The sequence below is a fragment of the Ahaetulla prasina genome, chromosome 5 (assembly GCF_028640845.1).
Source record: "Ahaetulla prasina isolate Xishuangbanna chromosome 5, ASM2864084v1, whole genome shotgun sequence".
NCBI classification, from domain to species: domain Eukaryota; kingdom Metazoa; phylum Chordata; class Lepidosauria; order Squamata; family Colubridae; genus Ahaetulla; species Ahaetulla prasina.
In genome coordinates, this window is record NC_080543.1 from 34474545 (window position 1) to 34497574 (window position 23030).

Genomic DNA, 23030 nt, shown 5'->3' on the forward strand with positions numbered 1-23030 from the left:
GAACTGGAGCTCAGCTGCCAATCCTGGCATTTGGGGAGGACAGATGCAGCATTCACATTCCAGGCAACTCAATACCACCATTGTCTGTGCTCCAATTAGATCCTCATACATCAAGGGCCCAGAAGAGAGATGGGGGAGGAATGGCTGGTCTGAGGTTCTGGTAGAAAATGTTTTATCTGGAGAACAAAAATATGGGATAAAAGAGCAATATATGAGCCTGAAATGCCAATTATCCAGAAGAATGTTCCATTTTTTTCATCAAAGAAAAAAAAAAGACTGCTCTACTGACTTGGATGGAGAAGAAAGAGCTCCAAGTTTTCCTATTTCTTTTTCACTTTCTGCAAAATTCATTTCATTTTGTAGCTCACATTTTATTCATTAAAATTAGTTATTGCAATAGGGAAAAGTGTGTGTATGTATGTATGCATGTACTTCAGAATCATTTTTATCAACTAGTCAATGTATTTCAGGCAAGAGCCACATTCATACAGGAAAAAAATTGTTAGAGATACATTGTCCATGGTGAGTAGAATAGGCACCCAAGGCAATTGGGAGCACAATATTCTTTCTTTCACTGTTTTCCTCTTTTATCTTCTCCTTAGTCTCACTCTTTTTAGACAGCAGACAGTCAAGGAAAGAATCAATCACCTTTGTCAGCAGCCTATACTGACCATAACAGGCTTTTGAAATGAGGGTGATAGCTATATAAATTAGGCTGAAGACTGTGTGTAATCTTAAAGCCAGAAATTGTCCGCCTCAGTTATATAACATAATTATATAATATAACTATATATTAAATATATAGTTATATATTTAACTAATAAATATCAGAGCACTGTTAGTAAAGTCTGCATAAATTAAGGGCCAAGAGACAGTAATCTTGTTTTGGACCCAATGCAAGATTTGAAAAAAATAAGTGAAAATGGAAATTTGATGAGTGCAATTTTAAGTTTTGAATTCAAATGTTACTAAAAGATGTTTTCAAAAACATGAAAAAATGTCTTATGAAATAATTGTCCATTACAGGTAATGGATAATATAAACTGATTTGTGCACAAAAATAAACTACTTGTGTGGGTTAACAAATTGGAGCCAAAAACTCATATGCCAAAAAATTTGTTAATAAGTTTTGTTAATTTATTTGTTAATGGAAGTAAATTGGAGAAATGAGGGTTATACCTTTATATCTAGGGTGCTGGTCTCACTATGTTTCAAGTCCTTTTGGCCTTTGGTTGATCCCTAAATCCTTATAAGCTCCCAATTTAAATGCTGCTAAGAGTCACACATATAGGACTCCACACAATATAGTCTGGCAAGTTATAGATAGCTGAGATCAGGCCAGCATGCTTGTGTCCTCTCGCCTCTCTTAGAATGAACATCTAAACCAAGCTTATATGAATATAATACACACACCCTGCCATTTCATCCTGTAGCAGCTCTCTCTCTCTCTCATTGCGAGCACTTGACTGGACTCTATTCATCACACATAGAAACAGCCAGCTTGGTAAGCCTGCCACTGGAAGCCACACTTAACGTCATGATATTTGTGGAGCTATAGCTGCTCCTATATTCAGCCAATGCCTCACAGAAGTTCAGTTCTGCTGAGCAAGGGAACAGCTCTAGGCTTTCAGAAAGAAGAAGAAGAAATCTAATAACAGTATGGCTACTAACACCAAATGAAATATGACTCTGCTTCTTCAGTCTCACTTGCCCAATGTCACCTCGCTCTTTTTATATACTGTCCTTTCCCCCTCCCTTCCCAGTTCCCACAGCCTTTTGTTTTTCTCCCTTCCTTTCAGTCCCCCCAACCCTTCCTTCTGCCACCCATCCTGTTTCTTTCCTTTTTTTAAACTAACGGCCTATCACCCCTCTTTCTAAAAGGGCGGGGGGAATGCCTCCAGTGAAGCTGTTGTCGTGACAACCTAAAAGAGCATCGGCGGTTTGGCCGGGACAGGCTGACCAGGCAGCGGCTCCAGGGGAGAAAGGATGTGCGGCGCAGCTGGCCGAGTGGCTTCCTGGAGTGGGGAGGGAGGGGGGGACGACGCGTGGAAAAAGCGAGTTTCCACCGAGTCAGGCAGCGAGGAGACCCTCTTCCCACCCCCCACCCCCCGCTCTCCTTCCACCGCTGAGCCGCTCGCCCGTTCCCTCCTCCCTTCGCTCCGCCTGGGAAAGTGGGTTAAGGGAGAGAGCCGAGCGCAGAGACTGCTGCGCCGCACGCTCTAGCAAAAGCATCCACAAGCTGGAGGAGCAGGAGGAGGGGGGAGGCAGGCAGGCGAAGTCGCAGCTTCTCGCCTTAGGGGGCTCGCTTGCCCTTTTGGAGCTCTTTTGGACGCCTTGATTTGTTTGCTTTCATCTCTCCCCCCCCCCCGCCTCGCTTCCCTCCCGTCGGGGTCCCTACTCTTTTTTTTTCTTTTTTTAAAATGTGTGTGTGTGTGTAAAACCGCCTCCTCGGCTCTTTTCTTCGCCTCCATCCCTGTCCGGCTTTCCTGTGAGGGACTTAAACAAGCAAAAAGAGCGCGCGAGAGAGAAACAACAGGACATTATCTCTTTCCAGCCCCAAGGCATCGAAAGGAGGGAGAGGGTTGGGGGAGGAGAAGCGTCAAAAGAAGCCAAGGACCAGGTCGGGAAGAAGACATCCCCCCCTCCCCCAAGAAGCCGAGAGAACTGATCATCTGGACAGGCAGAGTTGTGCGTTTTTCGATCGCTGGCCGGATATTACTGTACCTCTCTCGCCTGCTTGCCCTCTCCCTGTTCTCTTTTCTGGGTTTTAAGTCCACCATCCTCCAAGCACCGAGAGAGATTGACAGAGAGAAAGAGAGAGAGGGGGGAAAAAAAGTCCATCCTTTGCAACTCCAGCCATGGTGGGAAGGGCTCAGCCCGATCGGAGACAATTCCCGTTGGTCCTACTGAGACTGCTTTGCCTTCTCCCTACAGGGCTGCCGGTCCGCAGCGTGGATTATAACCGAGGCACTGACAACATCACGGTGAGGCAGGGAGACACAGCTATCCTCAGGTAGGGGGCGATCGGCCAACTTTTCTTACCGTCTTCTTGTCTCCCTTTTGAGAGTCCTGACCTGGGCTGGGAGTGGAGGGGTGGGAGGACGAGTGTGTGTGCCCCTGGTCGTGTGGATGTGACTAAGGTGTTCGTGTGAGATTGATTTTGATTAATCGTGCCCACATGTTTCCCAAATATCATTTCCCCATCCTGTTTCTCCTTGTACCCAATTCATCCTCCCCTTCCCCAAATCCTACATTTGTCAGAAGATTGAAAAGACTTCCCAATGTATATTAACCATGTGGCTGTTGCTTTTTTTTTTTTTAAAGAAAGAAATAAGAAATTTCTGCTAATATATGATGTTTGTTGTGAGGTACATAGGATTTGCAGCCAGTCTTCAAAAACTTGTCTTCTATTGCTCCTGAATGCTTATATCAAAATGTATCTAAATGTGTTTTGGATGGAGCGGTTTTTATTGGATCGTTTCTGTTGCTGATCTTCCATACACCTTTGTGTTAGTTTGTTATCCTGGCAAATGAAGGAGAAAATAAGTAGCCAGAAGGGAAATATTGCAAGTTGCCTTTCTCTTCCTGCCAACATTTAAATGGCTAAAGAAAGCCCTGAGCACCCACCCACATCATTTATTTATCTGAATTATATCCTGATTTTCATTCTGTACAACTCAAGTCAGTGTACATAATGTGAGAGGTCAGAGAAAAGAGTCATTATGGAAGTAACCTGTTTTCTTCCCTCTCCATTATCACACTCTTCTAAAATTTAAGCATTACTTAAGAGAATTATTTGCTAGTTGTTCTGGCTCTTGTACAAATGGATTAAAACCCATTTAACAACATAATTCATTTATGATGTTTTTAAAAAAATATATCTTTGGACAGCTTAAGTGCAATGTTTGCAATTTCAAATGTGCATGGTTTCTTGTCAGGTGATTCTGAGTTGCCTGTGCGGCTTGCTCTGTGGGTTTTCCTTGTTAAGCCTAGAAGGAGAGCTAAGTTCAGTGCAAATGTGTGTGACTTGACTGGCTGGTAATGGCAAACTGCCTCTCGGTGTTTGTACTGCCTTTTCAAATTGAGATTATATAAATCCTAGTCACTTTAAATCTTGAATTAAAACTCCCTCTCATTCATATAAATAAACAAATCCTTACACTGCAATCTGCTCTACTGTATTTAAACTTCTGTGTTATAGAATCAATGCATGCACCAGGATCTGCGTTCTGCATAGTGTGGCAATAAAATTACTGGATGTGATTTAGAAGAGAGTAATTTATGCAAAGAACAGATATTGCACAGCTGTCAAAGATCGAGGGAATAGTTCTTCAGCAAACATAGTGACAACACAAAGTTTTTACTCCATTTCTGTAGAATAAAACTTGATAGCTAGCAGACCCTGCTTTTGAAGCTCAGCATTTTTTCACCCACCTCTCTGTTTTGTGGCTAGAAGGGCATTTTTATTACATGCAGGAAAATAGTGTATTTTGTATTTTGATATTAGCGAGAGGGGTTTGAGAATGCAAAGCAGTAGTCTCCTATTCATTTCATGAGCTGAGAGTGTTCTGATGTTGGAATATACTGTCAGCAACACCATTCCTCAGCTCTTCAGCCTTGTTAACTTGCATGTAAGATTTTCCACATGGAGTAATAGGATTTAGCAAGCAATTCATCTGACTTGCATTCTGTGATAGAAAGCTTCTGAAACACCAAACCAGAGTGTTATCTGTGACTTTAGAGATGTCTCTTTCTCTCTCTTCCTCTCTCTCCAAGACCCTTCCCTATTGAAATTTAGTAATTAACCCGTTCGGGTAGGGTTTTTCCTATTTTTCTAGTCTTTCATTTTAAAATGCATAGTGTAGATCCTGGTTTGATCTTCCCTTTTCCTAAGTAGCACAGAAGGGAGTATGTTCAGCTTCACTGTGTACATATGGCACTAGCGGAGTCGTTAAGCTCACTTACCCAGCTAGGGGTCATTGGATTTCTATTTCCCACTTAACCTTGCAGCTCTGAAGTTTATCTACAGATACAAGGTGCCCAGAATGCATTTGCTGCAAAGATGTATGCAGCCTGCAGGATAGTGATGAAGAATAAACATGTACAGATTTTATTCCTTTTTTAGAGTTTCTCAAATATGTACAGACAGTTAGATTTAGTAAGCATTTAATTCTGTGTTAGCATCTGGGGTCACGGGGAGGGAGGGAGAGAGAGAGGGAGGGAGGGAGGGAGGGAGGGACAGAGAGAGATGTAATATATATTGGCATCCAGCAGAGAGAGACACACTATGAAAAAAAAGCAAGCACAATTCCTTCCTTTCATCAATTTATCTCAGGCAACAGTATGTCAACTTCCACGCATAATTATTTAACTAAGAAAGCCAAAGAGCTAGCTATAGAAGTCAGGGTTTCACCATTATGATTATAAAAAGGGTTACGTGCTTTATAAATTTTGCACATTCCAGATTTTATCTATCTTGGCTTGGAACTATATGAATGTTGCACATAAATGTGCTTACTTAAAGTAATTACATTAAGGATATGTTTAGTTATTGCTGTAGCCCACAAATTCTGATAAGTACTAGCTGTACAAATTTTATGCTTTTCTGCACAGTTGATGAAGACTGGCATAGTTTATTCTTTTCTAGCACTATCCATATATTCATTTGGGAATAAAAGATTTAGGATGATAGTTTCTGACTATACCACAATGTGCTTGCATTCAGGATCTTATTTGAATAAAATGTGTATAGATACTTTATACATAGGTTATTGAAAATGATAAAGACTAATTATCAGACTATAAGACATTGTGCAAACTAATTAAACCTTGATGAAATGGAGATAGGGAGTAGTACTTATTTAGTAATACTTATTTAACACACATTTAACACACACAAGTACACAGTAGTACTTATTTAACACACACTTTTTAAATTGAAATCTTGTCATAATAGTTTATGATATGATTAATACAATAAAAAATCAATATGTTAAGTTGATACAATCAAAAATCTTCAACACCACAAATCTTTTTTTTTTTTTTTGCAAACACTTTTTTGGATGTGAAAGTGTGGGTAGATGCCCCATCAAAGTATCCTTAATTAAAATTCTGCCTTTAAGAAAGTTTCAAATGGAGGTGTTACTTCAAAGAAATTATCGTGAACAACTTGTGATTCTTCATTATTTTACCCTTACTTGTTCTAATATTCCCTGCTTTACATTTAAAATCCAACTTTATATCTCTGCGATTGTCCTCTTTATCTGAACTTGTATTCCTGTAACTTAATAGAATTAAAGAATAATTATTGACTTTTGTATAAAAGCTTTGGATAATCCAGCAACATTCATAGTCCCTTTCCTGGACCAACAATCCGTACTCACAGTCACACATGCCCTAGTCACTTCCCGTCTTGACTATTGCAACACATTCTACATGGGGCTGCCCTTGAAGAGCATCCAGAAGCTCCAGTTGGTACAAAATGCAGTGGCCTACATGGTTTTGTGCAGACTTCGGTGTACACATGTATCACCACTCCTGCGGGAACTGCATTGGTTGCTGATTTGTTTCCGGGTGCAATTCAAGGTGCTGGTTGTCACCTTTAAAGCCCTTCATGGCTTGGGAGCAGGCTATCTGAGGGACCGTCTCTTTGTGGTCACATCTACCTGACCCATCAGAATGCTGCGGGTCCCAAGGGCAAGGGGATTTTCCATGGTGCCTCCCTCTCTCTGGAACATCATTGGTCCCCACTCTAATACTCTTCCGGAAGGTGCTGAAGATCTAGTTCTGCCAGCAGGCCTGGGGAACCCAGAGTGGGATGGAGCCCATTAATGGCTCGTGTGATCTTCTGTCGCCAGGGCAGGGGGTTGGCGGTGGGAGTGATTTTATTATATATACTATATTAATTATTTGATTCTTTTTATACTGTATTTTTGAAGCATAAGATGCACCAGAGTATAAGCTGCAGCTTAGTTTTTGAAGGGAAAATAGGAAAAAAATATCTGCCTACCAGGTATTCATCTGGCTAGCGTCCTTAGTCTTCTCAGCTTCAGCACATTAGTTTGTTGGTTTTGAGCATGTGCACATACTTTTTAATCCCCTGCTTTGGGATAAAAAACAGCTTCTAAAGCACAGCTGATCTTTGGAGAGATAAGCAATGAGAAAAGCAGGGAAAGCATGGAGATTGCTTAGCTCGCTAGCGCCTCGTTGGAGCTGAAAAAAAGCTTCTAAAGCACAGCTGAGATTCAGAGGGAGCAGGCAAATTGCGGAAGATCACTTCACTCACTAGCGCTGGGGGGAAAAAAGCTTCAAAAAAGCTACATTCAGAGTATAAAATGCACCCAATACGGTTTTAATATTTTAAATGTGATTTTATATTCTATAAACCGCCTTGAGTCGCTATGGAGGAATAAGCAGAAATAAAAATTAAATAGATAGATAGATAGATAGATAGATAGATAGATAGATAGATAGATAGACAGACAGACAGACAGACAGACAGACAGACAGACAGACAGACAGACAGACAGACAGACTTGAAATATAGGTTGTCCTTACTCATGGCTACAGTTTGAACTAGAATTTCTGTTACTAAACAAGATGGCTGTTAAATAAGATTTTACAATCTTTTTTTGCTACTGTTGTAAGCGAATCACTGCCATTGTTAAGTGTGGTCATTAAGAAATATGGCTTTTCTCAGTGACTTTGCTTCTGAGAAGCTGGCTGGGAAGGTTGCAAATGGCAATCACATGACACCAAGATATTGCAAATATCATAAAGGCAGGTTGGTTGCTGTGCCGGAATTTTGATCATGTAACTGCAACAGTCATAAAGTGTGAGGATTGGTGATAAGTCACTTTCCTCAGTGCTATTGTAACTTCAAATGGTTGTCAAATGAACGGTTGTAGGTCAAGGACTACCTCTATGCACTTCTATCTTGTTCCTCTTGAATGTGCCCACAAGAAGAGTGGATGACACAACATCAGTGGAGGGCAACCATTAGTTTTTGAGGAATACACTTAAGCTATTTAGAGGGGAACTAAGATTGCAGTGAATGGTGGCAAATGCACTAATGCAAAGTCAGGTGGTGAATATCACATGCATATCCTGGTTCTGGTTATAATGTTATATATTATATAATATATATTATATTATATTATATAAACAACACTATAGAGCATTGTACACCAGAACAACTAGAAGCAAGAACAGTTTTTTCCCCGAACTCCATCACTCTGCTAAACAAATAATTCCCTCAACATTGTCAAACTAGTTACTAAGTCTGCATTACTATTAACCTTCTCATCATTCCTATCACCCATCTCCTCCTCCTTACGACTATATAACTGTAACCTTGTTGATGGTATCCTTAAGATTTATATTGACTGTTTCCCTATGACTATCATTAAGTGTTGTACCTTATGATTCTTGACAAATGTATCTTTTCTTTTCTGTACACTGAGAGTATATGCACCAAGGCAAATTCCTTGTGTGTCCAATCACACTTGGCCAATAAAGAATTCTATTCTATTCTATATTATAAAATAATATAATACATATATTTATTCCATTAAACAAAACATACTATAAAAATTATTAAATATTTTTTATGTTTTCCTATCCGAAAAGAGGAAGAAAACTTGTGCAATGTAGAACATGTGGAGACCAGCTGGCATAACAGGAAATTTACTGGGGGATATAAAATCTTGCAGTTCTAGGTTGCCTAGAACTGTTCAATTTTACATTACATCAGAAAGTAAAGTAGTTTTCAATAAGCAAAAATTATCATCTTTTTAATATTAAAGAAAAGAGTTTAATACAATGTGAATCATTGTTTGATAGTTAAAGAAAGAAGAAAAAAGTCTAACAGATTTATGACTATGGGAAGCTGAGTTAAAGGGGAGTACATGAAGTCAATTTCATTCACATGGGTGGAAATTGTGATTTCCCATTATACAGAAACCAGTACAATTCTTTCCATTTTTATACATATCATTGTCTTGCAGCATTGATCATATATAAAAACAATCTGCTATGACTTTTTAAAGTTGCCTATCCATTAATCTCCCCATAAAAGAATACTGGTTTTAAGGTGAATCGTAGCCTTTAAAAATCTTTCTTTCAATACATGTATTTGAACCCAAAATTTTCTGGCTTTTTACAAGTCCACTAAGCAGAATAAAATCACCCTGGATATTATCTATATTTCCAACATAAATTTGAAATGCATTTATACATTTTAGTCATTTTTATTTGAATCATGTACCAATAGTATATCATTTTATAAGCATTCTCCTATATAAAATAATGTAAATATCAATGCTTTTCCAAGACTACATTGTGAATCTCATTAATTTATAATATATGAATTGAAGTTTGTGTTTCACTTCAGAGTTTTCGGTACCAGGTCTAGGAAGACGTTTTCTCCAAATAGTTATTATATTGAATTTTATGAATATACAGTATACATTATGTGAGTTTATGCAAATAGAATTGAAGTAAATGAAATAAAACTCAAGTGCTGTTTGTTATGATGAATGGTGAAATGTGAGTCCAATGCACATAATTTATTAAAAATGCTTAATTTTGGGCTTCCCTCTCAAAAGAGATTCTAATGTTTGAAGTTAGTGATTAGTAAAACTGTTATCTTTATAAATATCTAATAAGGCTATTCAATGGCGTGATTTTTGCATTGTTTTTCCATATGGAGCGATATATTCATCTAACACTGTATAGTTGTAAAATGTACGGATATAACATATCTGTCTATATAAGATAAGATATACTAAGGCTTATATTTAAAAAGAAACATACATGAAGTGGAGATGTGACATTTTATTTTATAAGAAACAATCTTCAAAATGTAATGCCTATATTAATTCATGTGCAAAACACTTATATATAGTTAAATTTTAATATCCATCTTCCTGCTAAGATATTAGAAGTCGTCTATGGAGAATATTGCTTTAAATAAAATTAAATGCAAGTTATTATATTTAAAAAACTGTAAATATATGTATATTTAGCTGAGAAAGAGTAAAATTAGAGGGTTTAACCAATATATTTGAAACTATTTATTTATAGTTATAAATATTCATTCTTGGGCCAAAACAAACCACCATGGATTAAATCTATTCCTCTAGCCCAGGACTGTCAAACTTGAGGCCTGCAGGCTGGATGCTTCACACACCGGCCCCACCCATGCCTGGTTTAGTGAAGGGGAAACAAGTTGTGATATGTCACTTGACACCGACGTGACAATACAAATTTGACACCCCTATTCTAGCGAATGCAAATTTGTAGGGTTTTTTTTTGTTTAATTTTATTTTCTTTGCCAAGATGTGGGCCCAAGTGACTCCAATGACCAGGGTATAACCAGAACTGAGTTGTTTACTCCTAGCCCAGTATTCTATGCACCCTTGCTGTCATTCACAATATTATTGATACTTATAACAACAGACAAAAGCTATGGACACACTGTTTTGCAGTGTGCTTACTGGGCAGTAGTCTTTCAATATCTAAGGGGAGAGCTATCAGATCTATATCAGCAATAGCTGAAAGACATACCACTGAAAGGAAAGATATATATGGGTTTACTTAGAGAGAAAGATTTCTGTCCCATGTCAAGTAGAACTTCACATTTATGCAAGACTAAGCTTTTTGCTGCCTCATCTTTGCCAGAATTTGTGTTATCTGTTTTCTTACTTATTGCTCTTAAGCCTTCTCTTATATGGCATCTTTTTATTTCCTACTGGTGTTCAGTATAATCTGACCTGCTGTAGCTTTCTGCCTCTAAATGTGTCCAAAAACAAATAGATTACCTTTCTCTCAGTCTTTACTCATGTCATGTCTACCATATCAGCTATAGTTACCATATCCTAACTGAAGACAAATTGTGCTAAGTACCAATTCCTCCTATAATTAGCTCTAGACAGGGGATGGAAAATCCATTTATCTAGCAGCAGATAGTGGGTTACAATTAACTACTTTGGATTACTTTGGAAAGTATTTATTTATTGGAAAATAAGTACTATATAATGAAAATAAAAAGGAGCAAGTTAATACACAACATTTCAAGAATACAAATAGTTATTTCTATCTTGAGGAAAATCTATCTGAATTTAAAGTTTAGGCAAAGGGACTCATTAAAGTTTAGTTTTGAATTCTGAATTATTTTTCTAATACTCTGTATGCCACAGACAGAAATAAAATAAGACTTATCTGTCTTTCAACAGAAGAACAACTATAATAACTATAACAACTTGTAAGGGAATAGTTTCGATTTTCTTTTGTAACTGCCACCTGTAGAACTGGGAAAATCTTATTAACAATCTGCCATTGGTTATTTACCAAAAAAATAGTGGAAAGAGGACCTGGATTGATGAACTGATGGATTCTTTTTTATTCCTTCACTATTAACTTTCTAATTTAGGCAGCACAAGATTATCAAGTGTTTAGTATTTTCCAAATAACTTATTACAACATTTCTATTCTGCCAAATTAATAGACTCTAGGTGGATTAACATATCTATAAACAACAATAACAGTAATTAAAACATTTTAACATGATAACAATAATATATATTAGTCATTAATCCTAATAATTGAACAACTTAATTGAATGTATTATATTAGTGAAATACAAGTCTACAGGTAATTTTTATTGGTAGCTTTTTTGTTTTTTGTTGTTAGGTTAAAGGTTAATATTTTGTCATAACTTATTGTAATTGTTTTAAACATATTTAAAAAAATAGAAAAAATGCAGAAAATAAAATTATGAAAAAGAGAAAGAAAATTCAATATGTAAGAAAATAAATATTTAAAGAAATGAATTCCAATATTTCGTACAGCAATTAAAAACAATGTTGTCGCTTCTTTCTATCATTCACGTCTTCTCATATTCAATATAAATCCAGAAATCATCATCATTTTTATCCTTTTTTAATAAAAGGTGTCTAGATTTTTAAGGAAATCATATTGTTTATCCTTAATTTTCAAAAAGGTCAATTTTGTCATTTCTGCTAATTCTATCATATTCACAATCCAATCTTCCATGATTTTATAGTTCAAACTCTTAGCAAGCTTCTTGCCTTCAATTAATTTTAAAACGTTTTAATTATTATTATTTTGATTATTTCTTTATTTTTCTTGGATCAAAATGGCACTCACCAAGTGATATTCTGCTTATCTGTGGCTTCAAAGTATTGATATCCTAGTTGCTTTGGAAAGCAGAGTTTGAGTCAACCCAATGTCCTATATGCAGGTACTGAATGAGATTGAGAGCTTGATCGTTCTTCCTCTCCTGATGTTTGATCTGCTTTTCATCCACAGGTTCCCTTCAGATCCTGTGGGTTTGGAGTGCATGTGGATGATTTCTTAGCTTCTCTTTTATCTGGAGAAATTCTGCAGATCTGGGCTGACTGCCAGTCACTGGACTCTTTCTTCAATCATTGGAGACATGTTAGTTCTCCACTTTCACCATTTTCCCCATCTTTAAGTCCATAAGGTTAGCATTTTGGAGGCAGGGAAGGAATTGTGAAAAGAACTGGCTAGGTGAAGGAATGGCTAAGCAAATTCTAATTAAAAAATAAAATAAAATTTTGAGAAAGAATGCAATTTAGCAACTTGAATCCAAAGACATTCATTTTATAAAGTTGCAAAGATCCCTTCAAAACGATTTTTGACTCCTGGTGACTGCCTGGATGAGTCCCTGCAGTTTTCTTGGCAGGTTTTTCAGAAGTAGTCTGCCATTGCCTGCTTGCTACCGTGTTTCCCCAAAAATAAGACAGGGTCTTATTTTTTTAAAACCCTGACATAAGGGCGTGGCCTTATTAGGGAGTCTTATTATTTCAGGGGTGTGGGAGAACCCAGGTGGCCAGTGCACTCACAGCCAGGAGTCCAGCAGAGAAAGGCTCCCTTTGCACATCGCCGTCAAGCCCCTCCCCTCCTCTGGTGTGTGTGTGTAGAACGTGAGTGGCCCGAAACCACCAAGTGGCGCAAGTGCCTGTCCCTACCCCCCGCTCACATGCCTCCTAGGCCTCACCATGTTGATGTGGGTAAAGTCAGTGAGCAACAGGTCCTTGAGGACATAGCCAATGCTGCTGCCCACCACCAGTACTCCCTGCAGGCTCCAGCTCCAGCTCCAGCTTTTCTTGCATGCAGACAAAAGTTGAAGCAGCAGAAGTCTTTCTTTCTCTCCCCCAAACTCTGCCTCTGTGGCTTTCAAATCCCAGCCAGGGCAGCAGCCACTCTGAGTGTGTGCTTCCCACTCTATGTTGACAGTGGCCTGAGGCCTCCCCTTCCCCCCTGCTCTCTCTGCTCTGATTACCTGAGGGCTGACTGACTGGAGCACTTGCCGGCGAGCCCGAGAAGTCCTTCCACCTCAGGAGTCACCGGACTAGACGGCATTCAGGCCAGACTCTTCCTGGGGAAGGGAGCCTTGCAGGACACTTGCCCGCTCTCCCTTCCTCCCGTAGGTCCAGTTTACTCTTTCCAGGTGCCTGACAATGACACGGTGGGCAGCCACGCCAAGGGCAGCCCTGACAGACACAGTTCGGCTGGCAAGCCATATCCAATGCTCCTCGCCTGCAGCTGAGCTTGGCTGCAGAGGGCTGCTGGGCCTCCACAGGCGACAGTAGTGGCAGCAGCAACACTGCAGTGCCTCAGCCATCCCCACCAAGACCCACACTCTGCTGTGGGATATGCCAGACCTCCAGTTGTAGTCTTCCGCAACTGACCGCTGCAAATGGAGGCCTCTCTGCCACCAGTGGCTGCCCTGCCAGGGAAGCACTGGGGTGGCAATGCTTGCTCTGGGGCTGCTGTGGGTGGCTGTTGTGGCGGGCACTCGGTAGTGTGGGCTATGCAGATGTGGCGCTTGGGCACAGGGGTGAGAGCAGGTGGGCTGCCACCATGGCGCAGAAGCTACGGTCAGTGCCACGGGCAGCAAAAGGGGCAAGGGGCACAGGGGTTTGCAGGGATGTGGCTGCCTTGGGAGGGGGGGTGGGGACCTGTGTGTGAGAGACAGAGAGGGGGGGTCTTATTTTCATGGGAGGGCATATATTTAGACCCACCCCAAAAATCAGGCTTGGCCTTATTTTTGGAACATGTTCTATTTTCGGGGAAATACGGTGAGAGAGAATGACTAGCCCTAGATCACTCAGCTGGCTTTGTGCCTTGAGGAACCAGGTTTATAAACTGGTGCCTTAACCACTACCATAAATTGACTTACCAAGATCATTCAGTAATAAATACAAATGAAGTGTTTGTTGGCCTTCATATATTTCTAGAATCAAATATGTATCTAAAATATCTTCAAGTAGAATAGTTATATATAATAACCTCATAATTTTGTAACATTCAGATAAAAGTAGGGAATCTATAAATTATTTTTCTACTGTTGTCTGTTATCAATTTTACAAATACTAGCCTACGCTTAACATCTTTCATCTGTTACATGAAATTTAATTGATATTAGTAGATAGCAGTAGCAAAAATGGTTCTCTGCATTCAAACATTTATTCTTTATATAGATATAGATATAGATGTAATTTCTACACTTCAAATATTTATTCAATAAATCAGTGTTTAGTGTGCAGAAAACACATATGGACAATTATACCTGCATGCATGCATTATTCAAAGCTGTTAAATAGCATTTAAAAACAATTCACAAAATATGGATGTTTAAAAGAAGAGGATTTTCATTTTTTTATTATCAATAGAATTGTAAATAATGAACCAGATTAGTTGTAACAGGAATCTTTCTATTCAATGTGTAGGATTTCTGGATATGTTAATCTAGTCATTATTCTCTTATAACTCTACCTGTTTTTCCCAATATATTCCAATACTTTGATGGGTTTCAAATGAACAGCAGGCAAAAAGGTCAAACAGAGACAACTCAAGTGACCCTCAAGAAAAGTCTTCCAATTTTAATTTGTGATTAGAAACTATGTGTTCTAAATTAGAAGCGTTGTTTTATACCCTTTATAAGTCAGCAACTATTGAAGGCTATTCCATAGGCAATGCCACTGAAGGGATAACCATATCTCTGTTAATTGGCAGAATCAATCAAATGGATGAACATCTAAAGAAATCATAACATACTTTACATATTCCTTTTGATATAGCAGAAACAGTACCATACAGCCTTTAGAAGTAAAGCATAAAATGTATACTCTTGTGCAAGAATGTAAAAAAAAGTTTATAATGTAAGGAATGATAAAACAATTCTCTAAAGTATGTTATATTTTTTTATTGGTTCCATATGTACTCCAAACACAATACCAAAACTTTAGATATACAGACCTAGCAGACAGATATATGCATCTAGTGTCTGGCAGGAGAAAATCTTGTAAAATATATTTTATAACCCCAGACTTTCTCAGTGAAACTGTCTGGAGTTTGGAATATATGCACATAATAATGAATATGTCAGCTGAGAAGTATATTTTCAGGGACTTAAGGTAGGTGGGTTAACAAATCAAAGATGACACTTACCTAGGAAAACAACAGCAAAATTAGTGATTGATATACATATAGTGATATCATACCCTAATTTATAACTTACATTGAAGATAATAGTAGAGGAAAAAACTGTATTGGTTTTATTTTCTTGCTTCAAAGATGTTCCCTTGAGTTTGAGCACCTCCTTCAATTTATTGCAAAATGTCTTATGTTTCCTATCTAGTGATTAAAATACTAAATAAGACAGTAGGAGACTGTCAATTCTAGTCTTGCCTTAGGCTAGCTGGGTGACCTTGGGCCAGTTAGTCTGTCTCAGTCCTAGAAAAAAGACAGTGGTAAGCCATTTCCAAAAAGTTGCAAAGGAAACTGTGGGAACTACTTCAGTTCGTTGACAGGAATCGACACTGATTCCAAGGGGCCATAAATACATAAATTTAACAAAATTAATATAACCTTGCTAACTGCATCTTTATACTCCACAGATAGGTCCAGGGATAGAAACCTCCAATTAGTATTATTAACATTGTGTTAGAATTCTCATTCAACCAGATCTATGAACCATTGAACCATTACAAATCTTAAACTCATAATAATATTGACAATAATATTCTGTATTATTTCTTTAGTTTAGTTTTATAACTGGACCTCCTCTTTTACATTTAACTGGTTTGTAGATTGTTTTGTTCTATACTTGTTTTTTTCCCAAAATAAACTTTGACTTGACTTGGATATACTAATTAATTTTAAAAGCTTCAGATGGGGAAATATATGCCTTTGATAAACTCCTCTCAGAAGCTTTTACAGAAGTGCCCATATTATCAATAGCAATAACTTATGTACTACTCCATAGTGTTTTACAGCCTTCTCTAAGTGGTTTATGAGTCAGTATATTGCCCCAACAATCTGGGTCCTCATTTTACTAACCTCAGAAGGATGGAAGGCTGCATCAAACTTGAACCCGTCAGAATCAAACCCCTAGCAGTGAACAGTGTGTTAACCTGCAATGCTGCATTCTAACCACTGCTCCACCACAGCGTTATTCACATTCAGATGATAGTAGCCATTTTCTTGGTGACTATAGAAGGTTAAAGACCTGGGAGTTGTAATCGTTTTGATTAGGTTTAACTATAGCACAGGGGTCTCCAACCTTGGTCCCTTTAAGACTTGTGGACTTCAACTCCCAGAATTCCTCAGCTGGCTGAGGGACTCTGGGAGTTGAAATCCACAAGTCTTAAAGGGATCAAGGTTGGAGACCCCTGCTATAGCAGATGACTGCAAGAAGACCGGATAAACTCTATTTTTACATGACCTGCTTCCTGTGTATTTTCCTCTGTCAATCAGAGCAAATGAAAGAGCTCTATGGTACCTGATGTCCATACACGCTCTACTAAACTAGCAAAACAAAATCCATGTTAAAATCCACTGGCAGGAAATATCTATGGCTTTGAATAGTAAGTGAAAATTTCCCTCTCCCCTATTAAGCTGACAGGCACTTAGCCAATTATTCAGTCACAGTTTCAGCTGTATTTATGAAGAAAAAGGAAGCAGTGCAAACAGCTTGTGTCTTTGGGGTTTCAGCTGAATCCTTGTAGTATTTTTACTTTCTCTGCCTCAAGTTTAAGGGAAGAAACAAGGCTGGCAGGAAGGTAAGAAAACTGACTACCCCAAAGGATAGCATCTTGTAGAATATAGAAGTGGTAATTTATTTTAGAATTTCTTAAAGCAAGGATTGCTGTACCTTTCTGTGCATATGCATGACTTTAACATCTTCTGAAAAGAGAAGTGAAAGAATAACACTTTTAGTATGTGAAAATAAATTAACATATCCTGTTTCACAAGCCTGCATAGTTTGTATGATGCCAACAATAGAAAACTGAGCTTACAAAGTAATAGCAGAAGCAGCTAAAATGTTGTAGTTTTGTGTATATGTCCTATTTATTCCAACTATAGTACCGTACAACTGTTTTAGCACAGTTTGATAAGTACAGTCACCATAAGTAAAATGGGAAAGACCAATTGCTTATTGTGTTCCACACTTTGAAGGATTAAGTCAGATATGGAATTAGGCAGCATTGGGACACAAGCATATTTATTTACTTCAAGGCAAGGAGTTCTTAGCCCTAGTTTAGCTAATATTGTTACATAGCTTATGGTTAAACCAACTTCATAATATAGCCTTGTATTCCCCCCCTTTTTTTTTTTTAAAAGAAGAAGATAAAATAGAGTCCCACATTCATAGAATCACATGATTGAAAAGGACCTTAAAGGTCTTTAATCCAACTCCTTACTCAATTTTGGAGTCATTTTACTACGCCAGATAAATGACTCTCTAATATTTTATAGAAAACTTCCACTGATGGAGCACCCACAATTTCAGGAGTCAGATTATTCTATTGCTTAATGGGTGTCGTAAGCAGGAGATTATTCCTTATGTTAAATCTGGATCTCTCTGTTAAGCTTGTATCCATTGGTTGTTTCTCATCCTTGGAAGAGAATACATCAATTTATGATGAGAATACATTAACCTATAATGTAAGGAATAAATGCACACCCTCTTTCCTGCAATATCATTCTATGTATTGGAACACTAGTATCATCTCCCCTTAAACTTTTCTTCTTTAAGTAACCACAAGTTCTTTTAAACTCTCCTCATAGAATTTAGCTTCCAAACTCCTTGCCATCTTTGACACTATTCTCTGTTCTCTTTTCAATTTGCATTATGTAACTGATACCAATAGTATTACAGGTATGGCTTGACAAGTTCACCAGAGAATCAATACTATCAAGCAATACTATCAATTCCTTGACCTTGACACTATACCTTTACTGATGCAACCAAAATCAATTGAATGTTTTGGCACATTTTTGGTCATGCTTAAACTGTGGCCTACCAAGGTCCTCAGGTTTCTTTAAAGCAGCGGTTCTCAACCTGTGGGTTGGGACCCCGTTGGGGGTCGAATGACAATTTGCCAGGGGTCGCCTAAAACCATCAAAAATATGGAATTCGGCTTCAGGCGCGATGAATTAAAAAAGAGAGAAATCTTTGCTCTGATGTCTCCCTCTCAAGCCAGCTGCAATCACTCCCAATCGCTAGCCTAATCTGGCTTCAGGTGCGATAAACTTAATAGGGGCGGAGTCTCCACTTTAATGCCTCCGTCCTCAAGGCAATTGCAAGCAGTTCAGATCGCTAGCCAATACGGCTTCAGGCACAATAAATTCAAAATGAAAATAATTTTATGGTTGGGGTTGCCACATCATGGGGAATTGTATTAAAGGGGTCGCAGCACTATAAAGGTTGAGAACTACTGCTTTAAAGTATTATTTCTTAGTCAAGTACCACCAATCTTATACTGCCCTATCTGCTTACTATTTAAGTGAAGCACCCAACAGTTCTCATTATTAATCAATACTTTAATGAATAGAGCATATTACTGTTAGGGCTCAATATTTAAATATATCATACTCTTTTTGAATCTTGATCCTATCTTCTGCCCCTTTCCTGGCTTTGTGTCATCAACAAGTGTTGTGATTTCTCCTTTTCTTCCCTCATCTAAGTCATTTACAAAGTTGCTGAAGAGTCTGGACCCAGGGCAGAACTCCATGGTAGTGCACTGCATACCTTCTTAATGAAGAAACATATGGTTTTGTTTATGCAGCCAACAAATTTTGCTACTCTTACTATTCTTATTAATTTATCAATTAATTTATTAATATTATTTATTTATTTATTTATTTATTTATTTATTTATTTATTTATTTATTTATTTATCACATTTGTACACCGCCCTATCTCCCTAGGGACTCAGGGCGGTTCACAGGCAAATAAAAAGGTACATATAAATACAAAATAAAATAACAATTAAAAAACTTATTCTACATAGCCAAATTTTAAAAAAAACAATATAAATAATAAAACCCATTAAAACCAATATAAATTTAAAATCTAATCCAGTCCTGCGCAGATGAATAGATGTGTTTTAAGCTCATGGAAGGTTGAGGTCCGGAAGTTGATGAAGTCCTGGGGGGAGTTCATTCCAGAGGGTGGGAGCCCCCACAGAGAAGGCCCTTCCCCTGGGTGTCGCCAAACAGCACTGCCTGGCCGACGGCACCCTGAGGAGTCCCTCTCTGTGAGAGCGCACGGATCGGTGAGAGGTATTCGGTAGCAGCAGGCGGTCCCGTAAATAGCCCGGCCCTATGCCATGAGATCACTATGAGATGGCACAGTGGTTAGAGTGCTGTACTGCAGGCTACTTCTGCTGACTGCTAGCTGCAGTTCAGCAGTTCAATTCTCACTGGGTCAAGGTTAACTCAGCCTTCCGTCCTTCCGAGGTGGGTAAAATGAGGACCCAGATTGTTGGGGGCAATATGCTGATTTAGAGAGGGCTGTAAAAGCACTATGAAGTGGTATATAAGTCTAAGTGCTATTGCTATCTATTATTATACAACAATTTTGTATCTAATTTACTAATTTTATTAGATTAATATTATTTAATAGTGAGCCCTGGTGAAATAGTTTATGATTTATTTATTTTTATTTAACTTTGATACAAAACTATTTGCAATTTTTTGGAGTCAAACCTCAGAATCATTTTCCCAATAATTAATTTATTTATTTTTTTGCAATTTTCCTGTTTACCAAACAGCAATCTTGTATGCTCTTGCAATCCCTCTGTTATGCCCCTCATATATTTGTCTTGATTGAGCAATTTGTGTACAACCTGGAGTCCAGGGCATATTGTAAGAACCTATTCTCACCTTTAGTGAGTAAGTGAACAGAGAGAGATGGAGGTTACGCCCTCCATAGCATATAAATCTGTTTGTCCTTATCAATCTGTTAGATAAGTAAAGCAAAGAATTAGTGACAGAAGAACTTCAGAGAAGGAGATTTTCATCTGTATTTTTCTGCATCCACACTCAAAATGTCAATGTGATACAAAGTGACAAACACAACCTGTTCAGCCTGTTGTAATGCAGAAAGACTAAGCCCATATACCCTGCTCTGATTCAGTCATATATTACAAAAGGGTGAACACATTTTGTTTGCCACTTTGTAGCATATTGACCCTGACAGTTACTAGTATCAAGTACAAAATGTGTCAACACAGAGGCTTGGATGATGAGCAAGTGGAGAAATCTGGTTCACAGTAGCTTCAGGAAAAATATCTACCCAACACTTTTCTATGCTTATATGAAAGTTACAAATTAATTCCGCTACAGTTTTGTTTTGTGTAGATATGTTAATCTGAAAATTAATTCTTAAAAAGTTTTGCTTCATTTTATTTTATTAAAAGATACTTATTTTCATTAATACAAAAGAGGAATTCAACTTTTTTTTAAAAAAGTCAACAACTCTTTAATATCCCATAGATAGATAGATAGACAGACAGACAGACAGACAGACAGACAGACAGACAGAATTCTAGCTTACCAACTATTCATTCAGTAACTGTTGAAGCTTATAGTCACAGTGAAAAGGAGACCTATGGCTGTCCTCAAAGTTGCGACCATTGCAATGTTGCTGCAGTTATAGTAATTTGAGCACTTGGTAACTGGCATACATTTATGATGGTTGCAGGGTGCTGGGGGTCACATGATCACTATTTGCAACCTTCACAGCTGGCTTCCTATCAGCAAAATCAATGGGGAAGCTATCAGTTGTCACAAGTTACAGCATTATCCTGTTATATATACCTACGGTGATTCATTTAACTATAGCAGCCAGAACTGAGGAACTGGTGTAAATCAGGTTTGGTCATATGAGATTTCACTTTATGTTGTTGAGTGACTTAGTCGCCAGCTCAACTGTGGTCAATAAGTGACTAACCTTATATGAAGATAGAGATTGAAACATTTGGAAAAAAGGTGAAGTAGAACCTGTTTAGGCCAACTAGATTCTAAGTGTCTGGAGTTACCATCAAAAGAAACTGATTTAGCCTACTTTACCTCTTTCCCCAAAGTGAAATGCCTAACTCTAACTCTTTAACAGTATGTTAAACTTACCTACAGTTTAATCTACAGAAACTTACCATTCCATTTTCATTCATACTATGGACTATCTACCTCTAATAGGGACACTATTTGGAATGGTAATTCTTCTGCAAACATTTCCAGAATTATATGATAATCAATTAATATACCTTGCTTGTCAAATTTAATTATTCTTTAAATATTAAGAATTGTTTGACAATGAAATAGATGTCATATAAATTCAATAAATAAAATAAAAATATATAAAAACATGATTTATAGAATTGGCTCTATGAGACTAGAATTATGACAGTACAACACTCTCATCTTTCAAATCCTCCAACTGAATGGTAGAGAGGAAAATGAGGTTTAATCTAGAATAAGTGAAGAAGCAAAATCTGATCTCTCTCTCTCTCTCTCTCTCTCCCCCTCCCTCCGTCCCTCCCTCTGTCCCTCCCTCCCTCTCTCTGAAACTTTAGAAAAAGAGCAAAAATAGCTCCTAAGTTTTTCTTTTTTATGGTCATTCATACTGCCCTAATGATGATGATACTGAAGTCCATATAGACATCAATCCATGTCTAATTGTAAGAACATATATTTTGCTTTAATAAATAAAAATTTAGGATATATTGCATATGCATTATAACTATGCTATGGGATAATTCCGTTCAACGTTATTGTTGAATTATTTGTTTACTGCTTATTATCAGAACGAGATAAATTCCACTCCAAAATCTGTTCCACGAATATTTGCTCTAATACAAAAATGAAATCACTTCATCTGCAGCTGTACTTCTTTTGTATGGCTTAGCTTGTTGCGTTTTTCTTTTTTACACTGAATAATTGAGCAAGTGAGTTTAACTTAGACTAATGTTCATGGGAATCACAGTTGAAACTATCAATAGACGAGTAAACAATTTGACTGTGTATCTGCAGCTGGCTGGTACCATACAAAATGCATATACACAAATGTAAATACTTTCTGTCAATAACTGTCAGTATCTCAAGTATGTTTTTTATTGCATATACACTTCTCTCAGTATTGCAATGAATAATAGTTTTGTTACTACAGTGTCCCTGAACTAAGGAAAATAAATGAAGAAGTTGGGCCAATAACAGCATGGCCTATGCATGCAATTATTTTATCTGACTGTGACCAAAAAAACAAACCACCTTCCAAACACTTCATTCAGCGAGTGTTCTGGTAGTCTGATTTTAATAGGAACAAAGCCTCAAGCAATCTGTATGAGCCTCTAGAAACAGAGAGGTTAATAATTTGAAATCCCTTGTTTGTTTCTGTTTTCTGATGGAGTCTCAGCTCAGGGGACCCCCTTATCACCCTCGTCTTGATTATGTCTCTGAACTCTCTTCTGGCTGGTTCTAAGCAATCAGTGCATTTCCACTAGCATCAGTAGATTTCATAAGACTTCAGATTTTTTTTTAAAAAAATTACACTTGGCCAATCACAATATAGAAAACTGTGATATACTGTACAAGGTTGTACTTTTCTCTTTTTTAAAAAGATAAAATATTGCACACTCCCTATTTTTGTATGTTTTTAAATTCTTGGCAGAAAAGCTTTCACTCTGAGGTTGTTA

At 37.8% G+C, this 23030-nt stretch overlaps 1 protein-coding gene across 1 annotated transcript in view; it reads left to right on the top strand.

Moving 5' to 3' along the window:
• The first annotated feature begins 2139 nt into the window (after window positions 1–2139).
• Window positions 2140–23030, top strand: part of LSAMP (limbic system associated membrane protein) — a 513955-nt gene continuing 493064 nt past the window's right edge. Inside the window, exon 1 of the mRNA XM_058185192.1 lies at window positions 2140–3013. Coding sequence (XP_058041175.1) covers window positions 2859–3013 — 155 coding nt within the window. The 5' untranslated portion in view covers window positions 2140–2858. The remainder of the gene's footprint in view (window positions 3014–23030) is intronic.